Genomic DNA, 12,979 nt, shown 5'->3' on the forward strand with positions numbered 1-12,979 from the left:
TAGTAATAATAATAGTGTATAGTATAGTATATAATACAGTAATAATAATAGTGTATATAGTATAGTAATAATAATAGTGTATATAGTATAGTAATAATAGTGTATATAGTATGAGTAGTAATAATAATAATAGTGTATATAGTATAGTAGTATAGTACAGTAGTAATAATAGTGTATATAGTATAACTGTGTATAGTATAGTAGTAAGTAATAATAATAGTGTATATAGTATAGTATAATAATAGTGTATATAGTAATAGTGTATATAGTATAGTACATAATAATAATAGTGTATATAGTATAGTAATAATAATAGTATAAGACTAATAGTGTATATATACCCCTCTACTAGTATAGTAATAATAATAGTAATAGTATAATAGTGTATATAGTAAGTAATAAATAGTGTATATAGTATAGTAATAATAATAGTGTATATAGTATAGTAATAATAATAATAGTGTATATAGTATAGTAATAATAATAATAATAGTGTATATAGTATAGTAATAATAGTAGTGTATATAGTATAGTAATAATAGTAAGTAATAATAATAGTGTATATAGTATAGTAATAATAATAGTATAGTATAATAATAATAATAGTATATAGTATATAGTATAGTAATAATAATAGTGTATATATAGTAGTATAGTATATAGTAATAATAATAGTGTATATAGTATATAGTAATAGTATATAGTAATAATAATAGTGTATATAGTATAGTAATAATAATAGTACAGTAATAATAATAGTGTATATAGTATAGTACAGTAGTAATAATAATAGTGTATATAGTATAGTAATAATAATAATAGTGTATATAGTATAGTACAGTAATAATAATAGTGTATATAGTACAGTAATAATAATAGTGTATATAGTATAGTAATAATAATAGTGTATATAGTAATAGTAATAGTAGTAGTAATAGTATATAGTAATAGTGTATATAGTATAGTAATAATAATAGTGTATATAGTATAGTAATAATAATAGTGTATATAGTAATAGTAATAGTGTATATAGTATAGTAATAATAATAGTGTATATAGTAGTAATAGTGTATATAGTATAGTAATAATAATAGTGTATATAGTATAGTAATAATAATAGTATAGTAATAATAATAGTGTATAATAATAATAGTGTATATAGTATAGGTATAGTACAGTAATAATAATAGTGTATATAGTATAGTAGTAAGTACAGTAATAATAATAGTGTATATAGTATAGTAGTATAGTACAGTAATAATAATAGTGTATATAGTATAGTAATACTAATAGTGTATATAGTATAGTAATACTAATAGTGTATATAGTATAGTAATACTAATAGTGTATATAGTATAGTAATAATAATAGTGTATATAGTATAGTAGTATAGTACAGTAGTAATAATAGTGTATATAGTACAGTAATAATGATAGTGTGTATAGTATAGTAGTATAGTACAGTAGTAATAATAGTGTATATAGTATAGTAGTATAGTACCGTAATAATAATAGTGTATATAGTATAGTACAGTAGTAATAATAGTGTATATAGTATAGTAATAATAATAGTGTATATAGTATAGTAATAATAATAGTGTATATAGTATAGTAATACTAATAGTGTATATAGTATAGTAATAATAATAGTGTATATAGTATAGTACAGTAATAATAATAGTGTATATAGTATAGTAATAATAATAGTGTATATAGTATAGTAGTATAGTATAGTAATAATAATAGTGTATATAGTATAGTAGTATAGTATAGTAATAATAATAGTGTATATAGTATAGTAATAATAATAGTGTATATAGTATAGTAGTATAGTATAGTAATAATAATAGTGTATATAGTATAGTAGTATAGTACCGTAATAATAATAGTGTATATAGTATAGTACAGTAATAATAATAGTGTATATAGTATAGTACAGTAGTAATAATAGTGTATATAGTACAGTAATAATAATAGTGTATATAGTATAGTACAGTAGTAATAATAGTGTATATAGTACAGTAATAATAATAGTGTATATAGTATAGTACAGTAATAATAATAGTGTATATAGTATAGTAATAATAATAGTGTATATAGTATAGTAATAGTGTATATAGTATAGTAATAATAATAGTGTATATAGTATAGTAATAATAATAGTGTATATAGTACAGTAATAGTGTATATAGTATAGTAATAATAATAGTGTATATAGTACAGTAATAGTGTATATAGTATAGTAATAATAATAGTGTATATAGTATAGTAATAATAATAGTGTATATAGTATAGTACAGTAATAATAATAGTGTATATAGTACAGTAATAATAATAGTGTATATAGTACAGTAATAATAATAGTGTATATAGTATAGTACAGTAATAATAATAGTGTATATAGTACAGTAATAATAATAGTGTATATAGTATAGTAATAATAATAGTGTATATAGTATAGTAATAATAATAGTGTATATAGTATAGTAATAATAATAGTGTATATAGTATAGTAATAATAATAGTGTATATAGTACAGTAATAATGATAGTGTATATAGTATAGTAGTATAGTACAGTAATAATGATAGTGTATATAGTATAGTAATAATAATAGTGTATATAGTATAGTAGTATAGTACAGTAGTAATAATATAATATAGTAAACTGTGTCTGGTATCTCTCCAGTCCAAGACTACCTGTCTATTTCAGTAATAATAATAGTGTATATAGTATAGTAGTATAGTACAGTAGTAATAATATAATATAGTAAACTGTGTCTGGTATCTCTCCAGTCCAAGACTACCTGTCTATTTCAGTAATAATAATAGTGTATATAGTATAGTAGTATAGTACAGTAGTAATAATATAATATAGTAAACTGTGTCTGGTATCTCTCCAGTCCAAGACTACCTGTCTATTTCCCCTCTACTTTGCAGGGTTTAACCTGAAGTTCTGTTCTGACGACCCGCACAAAAACGGTTCAAATCCATTAAGCAATTAGTAATGACGCATTTCACTTTCAACTGCTGGACTAAAGCTCCCTAAGAAGTTGAATAAAAACACGACCTAAGAACAGGAGTACAGTGTGTGATGTGTGTCCTGCACCATCTACTCACCGTGTACCCGGGGGCACAGACGCAGGCTCCGGTGAAGCCCTCACAGTCGGCTCCGTTGGCACACGCACATGCCTCCTTACATCCCTCGCCATAGTAACCTGACGGACAGGTCTCGTTGCAGAACAGACCCGCCCACCCCGCCGCACACGCACACTCCCCCGACAACGGATGGCAGCTGGGAATGGAGAAGAGAGGAGAACAGAGAAGAGGAGAGGAGAGGAGAGGAGGAGAGGAGAGGAGAGGAGAGGAGAGGAGAGGAGAGGAGAGGAGAGGAGAGGAGAGGAGAGGAGAGGAGAGGAGAGGAGAGAAGAGAGGAGAACAGAGAAGAGGAGAGAGGAGAAGAGAGGAGAACAGAAGAGAGGAGAGAGGAGAAGGGAGGAGAGGAGAGAGGAGAAGAGAGGAGAACGGAGAAGAGGAGAGAGGAGAAGAGAGGAGAAGAGAGGAGAACAAAGAAGAGGAGAGAAGAGGAGAGAGCAGAGGAGAAGAGAAGATAGGAGAAGAGAGGAAAAGAGAGGAGAGGAGTGAGGAGGAGAGAGGAGAGGAGAAGGGAGGAGAAGAGAGGAGAGGAGAGAGAGAGCAGAGGAGAAGAGAAGAGAGAAGAGAGGAGAGAGGAGAGGAGAAGAGAGGAGAACAGAGAAGAGAGGAGAACAGAGAAGAGGAGAGAGGAGAAGAGAGGAGAACAGAAGAGAGGAGAGAGGAGAAGGGAGGAGAGGAGAACGGAGAAGAGGAGAGAGGAGAAGAGAGGAGAAGAGAGGAGAACAAAGAAGAGGAGAGAAGAGGAGAGAGCAGAGGAGAAGAGAAGATAGGAGAAGAGAAGAGAGGAAAAGAGAGGAGAGGAGTAAGGAGGAGAGAGGAGAGGAGAAGAGAGGAGAAGAGATGAGAAGAGAGGAGAACAGAAAAGAGGAGAGAGGAGAAGAGAGCAGAGGAGAAGAGAGGAGAAGAGATGAGAAGAGAGGAGTGAGGAGAGAGGAGTGAGGAGGAGATAGGAGGAGAGAGGAGGAGAGAACAGAGAAGAAGAGAGGCGAAAAGAGGAGGAGAGGAGAGGAGAACAGAGGAGAACAGAGGAGGCTTATGATAGATAGTCTCTGTCTGCTGATACACTCTTAGAAAAAAAGGTGCTATCTAGAACCGACAAGGGTTCTTCAGCTGTCCCCATAGGAGAACCCTTTGAAGAACCCTTATTGGTTCCATGTAGAACCCTTTCTACCTGAATCCAAAAATGATTCTACCTGTACAGCCGAAGAACAGTAGAACAATGTACAGTAGTGTACAGTAGAATAGAGACTGTACTGGCTGGCTGCTGAATGTGTAGCAGAGCACCTCAACACCACATGGGTCATTCCTCTTAGTCACAACAACGTTCAACTCCCATCCCAGGTATGTTAATGAGAACACAGCCATGAAAATGACCTATTGGACAGCAGATGTTTTACTGGTGTTGGGGCCATCAGACCACTGTTCTTTCAAGGAAACTATTTTGTAAATAGGTTGTTTTTAACAGTGCCAACCGCCCTGCTAAACACATAGGGATTCTTTATGTAATGAAACACTGGATAAAAACTAACATTGATCTCAATGTATAATTGGGGTGGCAGGTAGTCTAGTGTTTAGAGTGTTGGACTAGTAACCAGCAGGTAACCTAGTGGTTAGAGTGTTGGACTAGTAACCAGCAGGTAGCCTAGTGGTTAGAGCGTTGGGACAGTAACCAGCAGGTAACCTAGTGGTTAGAGTTTTGGACTAGTAACCAGCAGGTAACCTAGTGGTTAGAGCGTTGGGCCAGTAACCAGCAGGTAACCTAGTGGTTAGAGTGTTGGACTAGTAACCAGCAGGTAACCTAGTGGTTAGAGTGTTGGACTAGTAACCAGCAGGTAACCTAGTGGTTAGAGTGTTGGACTAGTAACCAGCAGGTAGCCTAGTGGTTAGAGTGTTGGACTAGTAACCAGCAGGTAGCCTAGTGTTTAGAGCGTTGGACTAGTAACCAGCAGGTAACCTAGTGGTTAGAGTGTTGGACTAGTAACCAGCAGGTAGTCTAGTGGTTAGAGTGTTGGACTAGTAACCAGCAGCTAGCCTAGTGGTTAGAGTGTTGGACTAGTAACCAGCAGGTAGCCTAGTGGTTAGAGTGTTGGACTAGTAACCAGCTGGTAGCCTAGTGGTTAGAGTGTTGGACTAGTAACCAGCAGGTAGCCTAGTGGTTAGAGTGTTGGACTAGTAACCAGCAGGTAGTCTAGTGGTTAGAGCGTTGGACTAGTAACCAGCAGGTAGTCTAGTGGTTAGAGTGTTGGACTAGTAACCAGCAGGTAGTCTAGTGGTTAGAGTGTTGGACTAGTAACCAGCAGGTAGCCTAGTGGTTAGAGTGTTGGACTAGTAACCAGCAGGTAGTCTAGTGGTTAGAGTGTTGGACTAGTAACCAACAGGTAGTCTAGTGGTTAGAGTGTTGGACTAGTAACCAGCAGGTAGTCTAGTGGTTAGAGTGTTGGACTAGTAACCAGCAGCTAGCCTAGTGGTTAGAGTGTTGGACTAGTAACCAGCAGGTAGCCTAGTGGTTAGAGCGTTGGACTAGTAACCAGCAGGTAGCCTAGTGGTTAGAGTGTTGGACTAGTAACCAACAGGTAAACTAGTGGTTAGAGTGTTGGACTAGTAACCAGCAGGTAGACTAGTGGTTAGAGTGTTGGACTAGTAACCAGCAGGTAGACTAGTGGTTAGAGCGTTGGACTAGTAACCAGCAGGTAACCTAGTGGTTAGAGCATTGGACTAGTAACCAGCTGGTAGCCTAGTGGTTAGAGTGTTGGACTAGTAACCAGCAGGTAGCCTAGTGATTAGAGTGTTGGACTAGTAACCAGCAGGTAGTCTAGTGGTTAGAGTGTTGGACTAGTAACCAGCTGGTAGCCTAGTGGCTAGAGTGTTGGACTAGTAACCAGCAGGTAGACTAGTGGTTAGAGTGTTGGGTCAGTAACCAGCAGGTAGCCTAGTGGTTAGAGCGTTGGGCGAGTAACCGAAAAGTTGCAAGCTCGAATCCCTGAGCTGACAAGGTAAAAATATGTTGTTCTGCCCCTGAACAAGGCAGTTAACCCACTGTTCCCCGGTAGGACGTCATTGTAAATAAGAATTTGTTCTTAACTGACTTTCTTAGTTGAAGATAAAACTAAATATAAAATAATCATCATTGATCAGCAGACAAGCTTTATATCTACCAACTTTCATCCTCCTCATCTTCCTCCTCCTCCTCCTCATTCTCATCCTCCTCATCCTCTTCCTCCTCCTCCCCTTCCTCCTCCTCCTCCTCATCCTCCTTCACTGTTTGAAGAAATGCTACTTTATCTCAAAACAGCCTAATTCAGAACAGACCGTATTTATCAGAGATGAGTCCATACAGACGGTACCTGAGTGTGTTTGAGGAGTTACAGGGACAGTATTTATCACAGATGAGTCCATACAGACGGTACCTGAGTGTGTTTGAGGAGTTACAGGGACAGTATTTATCAGGGACAGTATGATGTCCATACAGACGGTACCTGAGTGTGTTTGAGGAGTTACAGGGACAGTATTTATCACAGATGAGTCCATATAGACGGTACCTGAGTGTGTTTGAGGAGTTACAGGGACAGTATTTATCACAGATGAGTCCATACAGACGGTACCTGAGTGTGTTTGAGGAGTTACAGGGACAGTATTTATCACAGATGAGTCCATACAGACGGTACCTGAGTGTGTTTGAGGAGTTACAGGGACAGTATTTATCACAGATGAGTCCATATAGACGGTACCTGAGTGTGTTTGAGGAGTTACAGGGACAGTATTTATCACAGATGAGTCCATACAGACGGTACCTGAGTGTGTTTGAGGAGTTACAGGGACAGTATTTATCACAGATGAGTCCATACAGACGGTACCTGAGTGTGTTTGAGGAGTTACAGGGACAGTATTTATCACAGATGAGTCCATACAGACGGTACCTGAGTGTGTTTGAGGAGTTACAGGGACAGTATTTATCACAGATGAGTCCATATAGACGGTACCTGAGTGTGTTTGAGGAGTTACAGGGACAGTATTTATCACAGATGAGTCCATACAGACGGTACCTGAGTGTGTTTGAGGAGTTACAGGGACAGTATTTATCACAGATGAGTCCATACTGTCCAGAGGGACAGAACCTGTCCTGACAGCTCGGACCTTTGAACCCCTCGTCACACAGACAGGCCCCGTTGACATGGTAACACCTCGCTCTGTTCTGACAGTCACACTTATGTGAACACTGAGGACCGTACGACCCCCCCGGACACTCCTCCTGACATCTGGAGAGAGAGACAGAGGGAGAGAGAAAGAGAGAGACAGAGAGGGAGAGAAAGAGAGAGACAGAGAGGGAGATAAAGAGAGAGACAGAGGGAGAGAAAGAGAGAGACAGAGAGGGAGATAAAGAGAGAGACAGAGAGGGAGATAAAGAGAGAGACAGAGAGGGAGAGAAAGAGAGAGACAGAGAGGGAGATAAAGAGAGAGACAGAGGGAGAAAGAGAGAGACAGAGAGGGAGATAAAGAGAGAGACAGAGAGGGAGATAAAGAGAGAGACAGAGAGGGAGAGAGAAAGAGAGAGACAAGAGAGAGATAAAGAGAGAGACAGAGAGGGAGATAAAGAGAGAGAGAGGGAGAGAGGGAGAGAGAGAGAGAGAGAGACAGAAAGGAGAGAAAGAGAGAGACAGAGAGGGAGATAAAGAGAGAGACAGAGAGGGAGAGAGAGAGAGACAGAGAGGGAGAGAGAGAGAGACAGAAAGGGAGAGAGAGGGGGGGGAGTAGAGAAAGAGAGACAGACAGAGGGAGATAAAAGGAGAGAGGGAGAGCGGGAGAGGGGTGGGGAGAGAAAGAGAGAGAGACAGAGGGAGATAAAAGGAGAGAGGGAGAGCGGGAGAGGGGTGGGGAGAGAAATAGAGGGTGAGAGAGAGGAGAGAGACAGCATGTTGTTAATAGTCTGGCATGTAGTTATCATTACATCACATAGAATGAAACATTACCACAATCCATTATCATAACCATCTGGCCTCTGTTCCACCTCCCTAACTCACAAGACCTACACTACATTACCACAATCCATTATCATAACCATCTGGCCTCTGTTCCATCTTGTTACATTACCATCATACATTATCATAACCATCTGGCATGTTCCAGTTATCATTACCATCACATTATCAGAACCATCTGAAACTGAAACATTACCACAATCCATTATCATAACCATCTGGCCTCTGTTCCACCTCCCTAACTCACAGGACCTACAGTACATTACCACAATCCATTATCATAACCATCTGGCCTCAGTTCCACCTCCCTAACTCACAGGACCTACACACATTACCACAATCCATTATCATAACCATCTGGCCTCTGTTCCACCTCCCTAACTCACAGGACCTACAGTACATTACCACAATCCATTATCATAACCATCTGGCCTCTGTTCCACCTCCCTAACTCACAGGACCTACACTACATTACCACAATCCATTATCATAACCATCTGGCCTCTGTTCCACCTCCCTAACTCACAGGACCTACACTACATTACCACAATCCATTATCATAACCACCTGGCCTCTGTTCCACCTCCCTAACTCACAGGACCTACAGTACATTACCATCATACATTATCATAACCATCTGGCCTCTGTTCCACCTCCCTAACTCACAGGACCTACAGTACATTACCATTATACATTATCAGAACCATCTGGCCTCAGTTCCACCTCCCTAACTCACAGGACCTACACTACATTACCACAATCCATTATCATAACCATCTGGCCTCAGTTCCACCTCCCTAACTCACAGGATCTACACTACATTACCATCATACATTATCATAACCATCTGGCCTCTGTTCCACCTCCCTAACTCACAGGACCTACACTACATTACCATTATACATTATCAGAACCATCTGGCCTCAGTTCCACCTCCCTAACTCACAGGACCTACACACATTACCACAATCCATTATCATAACCATCTGGCCTCTGTTCCACCTCCCTAACTCACAGGACCTACAGTACATTACCACCTCCCTAACTCACAGGACCTACAGTACATTACCACAATCCATTATCATAACCATCTGGCCTCTGTTCCACCTCCCTAACTCACAGGACCTACACTACATTACCACAATCCATTATCATAACCATCTGGCCTCTGTTCCACCTCCCTAACTCACAGGACCTACAGTACATTACCACAATCCATTATCATAACCATCTGGCCTCTGTTCCACCTCCCTAACTCACAGGACCTACACTACATTACCACAATCCATTATCATAACCATCTGGCCTCTGTTCCACCTCCCTAACTCACAGGACCTACACTACATTACCATTATACATTATCATAACCATCTGGCCTCAGTTCCACCTCCCTAACTCACAGGACCTACACTACATTACCATTATACATTATCATAACCATCTGGCCTCTATTCCACCTCCCTAACTCACAGCACCTACACTACATTACCATCATACATTATCATAACCATTTGTTCCACTGGTTACAGGTTACAACATTACCTTCATTATCTCCAAACCAACATGATATAATAGTAATGAGCTGATCCCATTCCAGTCCCAATGGTGTATTCTTCATACACCTGTTACTGTACACCAATGAGGCCATGTTCTCCAGCTTCATAACCTGTTACTGTTCACCAATGGGGCCATGTTCTCTAGCTTCATACACCTGTTACTGTACACCAATGAGGCCATGTTCTCCAGCTCCATACACCTGTTACTGTTCACCAATGGAGCCATGTTCTCTAGCTTCATACACCTGTTACTGTTCACCAATGGAGCCATGTTCTCTAGCTTCATACACATGTTACTGTACACCAATGGGGCCATGTTCTCCAGCTTCATACACCTGTTACTGTTCACCAATGGAGCCATGTTCTCTAGCTTCATACACCTGTTACTGTTCACCAATGGGGCCATGTTCTCCAGCTTCATGTTACTGTTCACCAATGGGGCCATGTTCTCTAGCTTCATGTTACTGTTCACCAATGGAGCCATGTTCTCTAGCGTCATGTTACTGTTCACCAATGGGGCCATGTTCTCCAGCTCCATACACCTGTTACTGTTCACCAATGGGGCCATGTTCTCCAGCTTCATGTTACTGTTCACCAATGGAGCCATGTTCTCTAGCTTCATACACCTGTTACTGTACACCAATGGGGCCATGTTCTCCAGCTTCCTGTTACTGTTCACCAATGGAGCCATGTTCTCTAGCTTCATACACCTGTTACTGTTCACCAATGGAGCCATGTTCTCTAGCTCCATACACCTGTTACTGTTCACCAATGGAGCCATGTTCTCTAGCTTCATGTTACTGTTCACCAATGGGGCCATGTTCTCTAGCTTCATGTTACTGTTCACCAATGGGGCCATGTTCTCTAGCTTCATGTTACTGTTCACCAATGGGGCCATGTTCTCCAGCTTCATGTTACTGTTCACCAATGGGGCCATGTTCTCTAGCTTCATAACCTGTTACTGTACACCAATGGGGCCATGTTCTCCAGCTTCATAACCTGTTACTGTTCACCAATGGGGCCATGTTCTCTAGCTTCATAACCTGTTACTGTTCACCAATGGAGCCATGTTCTCTAGCTCCATACACCTGTTACTGTTCACCAATGGAGACACCATTACACCATATACATGATACTGTCCTCCTCTGTCTCCATCTCTGATACTGTCCTCTGTCTCCATCTCTGATACTGTCCTCCTCTGTCTCCATCTCTGATACTGTCCTCCTCTGTCTCCATCTCTGATACTGTCCTCTGTCTCCATCTCTGATACTGTCCTCCTCTGTCTCCATCTCTGATACTGTCCTCCTCTGTCTCCATCTCTGATGAACATCTCAGAACAGGGCTCCGGGCAGCCGAGCGGAAATGGAGGAAAACTCGCCTCCCTGCGGACCTGGCATCCTTTCACTCCCTCCTCTCTACATTTTCCTCTTCTGTCGCTGCTGCTAAAGCCACTTTCTACCACTCTAAATTCCAAGCATCTGCCTCTAACCCTAGGAAGCTCTTTGCCACCTTCTCCTCCCTCCTGAATCCCCCTCCCCCTTCCCCCCCTCCTCCCTCTCTGCAGATGACTTCGTCAACCATTTTGAAAAGAAGGTCGACGACATCCGATCCTCGTTTGCTAAGTCAAACGACACCGCTGGTTCTGCTCACACTGCCCTACCCTGTGCTCTGACCTCTTTCTCCCCTCTCTCTCAGATGAAATCTCGCGTCTTGTGACAGCCGGCCGCCCAACAACCTGCCCGCTTGACCCTATCCCCTCCTCTCTTCTCCAGACCATTTCCGGAGACCTTCTCCCTTACCTCACCTCGCTCATCAACTCATCCCTGACCGCTGGCTACGTCCCTTCCGTCTTCAAGAGAGCGAGAGTTGCACCCCTTCTGAAAAAACCTACACTCGATCCCTCCGATGTCAACAACTACAGACCAGTATCCCTTCTTTCTTTTCTCTCCAAAACTCTTGAACGTGCCGTCCTTGGCCAGCTCTCCCGCTATCTCTCTCAGAATGACCTTCTTGATCCAAATCAGTCAGGTTTCAAGACTAGTCATTCAACTGAGACTGCTCTTCTCTGTATCACGGAGGCGCTCCGCACTGCTAAAGCTAACTCTCTCTCCTCTGCTCTCATCCTTCTAGACCTATCGGCTGCCTTCGATACTGTGAACCATCAGATCCTCCTCTCCACCCTCTCCGAGTTGGGCATCTCCGGCGCGGCCCACGCTTGGATTGCGTCCTACCTGACAGGTCGCTCCTACCAGGTGGCGTGGCGAGAATCTGTCTCCTCACCACGCGCTCTCACCACTGGCGTCCCCAGGGCTCTGTTCTAGGCCCTCTCCTATTCTCGCTATACACCAAGTCACTTGGCTCTGTCATAACCTCACATGGTCTCTCCTATCATTGCTATGCAGACGACACACAATTAATCTTCTCCTTTCCCCCTTCTGATGACCAGGTGGCGAATCGCATCTCTGCATGTCTGGCAGACATATCAGTGTGGATGACGGATCACCACCTCAAGCTGAACCTCGGCAAGACGGAGCTGCTCTTCCTCCCGGGGAAGGACTGCCCGTTCCATGATCTCGCCATCACGGTTGACAACTCCATTGTGTCCTCCTCCCAGAGCGCTAAGAACCTTGGCGTGATCCTGGACAACACCCTGTCGTTCTCAGCTAACATCAAGGCGGTGGCCCGTTCCTGTAGGTTCATGCTCTACAACATCCGCAGAGTACGACCCTGCCTCACACAGGAAGCGGCGCAGGTCCTAATCCAGGCACTTGTCATCTCCCATCTGGATTACTGCAACTCGCTGTTGGCTGGGCTCCCTGCCTGTGCCATTAAACCCCTACAACTCATCCAGAACGCCGCAGCCCGTCTGGTGTTCAACCTTCCCAAGTTCTCTCACGTCACCCCGCTCCTCCGCTCCCTCCACTGGCTTCCAGTTGAAGCTCGCATCCGCTACAAGACCATGGTGCTTGCCTACGGAGCTGTGAGGGGAACGGCACCTCAGTACCTCCAGGCTCTGATCAGGCCCTACACCCAAACAAGGGCACTGCGTTCATCCACCTCTGGCCTGCTCGCCTCCCTACCACTGAGGAAGTTCAGTTCCCGCTCAGCCCAGTCAAAACTGTTCGCTGCTCTGGCCCCCCAATGGTGGAACAAACTCCCTCACGACGCCAGGACAGCGGAGTCAATCATCACCTTCCGGAGACACCTGAAACCCCACCTCTTTAAGGAATACCTAGGATAGGATAAAGTAATCCTTCTCACCCCCCCCTCCCCTTAAAATATTTAGATGCACTA

The 12,979-nt window shown here is 41.8% G+C and overlaps 1 protein-coding gene across 1 annotated transcript in view; it reads right to left on the reverse strand.

Annotated features, from left to right (window-relative positions):
- The window catches only part of LOC135565142 (multiple epidermal growth factor-like domains protein 11), a 227,039-nt gene that overhangs the window by 122,853 nt on the left and 91,207 nt on the right, over positions 1–12,979 (reverse strand). Inside the window, 2 exon segments of the mRNA XM_065011202.1 lie at positions 3,118–3,292; positions 7,197–7,409. Coding sequence (XP_064867274.1) covers positions 3,118–3,292; positions 7,197–7,409 — 388 coding nt within the window.

The sequence above is a fragment of the Oncorhynchus nerka genome, linkage group LG27, assembly GCF_034236695.1.
Source record: "Oncorhynchus nerka isolate Pitt River linkage group LG27, Oner_Uvic_2.0, whole genome shotgun sequence".
NCBI lineage: Eukaryota > Metazoa > Chordata > Actinopteri > Salmoniformes > Salmonidae > Oncorhynchus > Oncorhynchus nerka.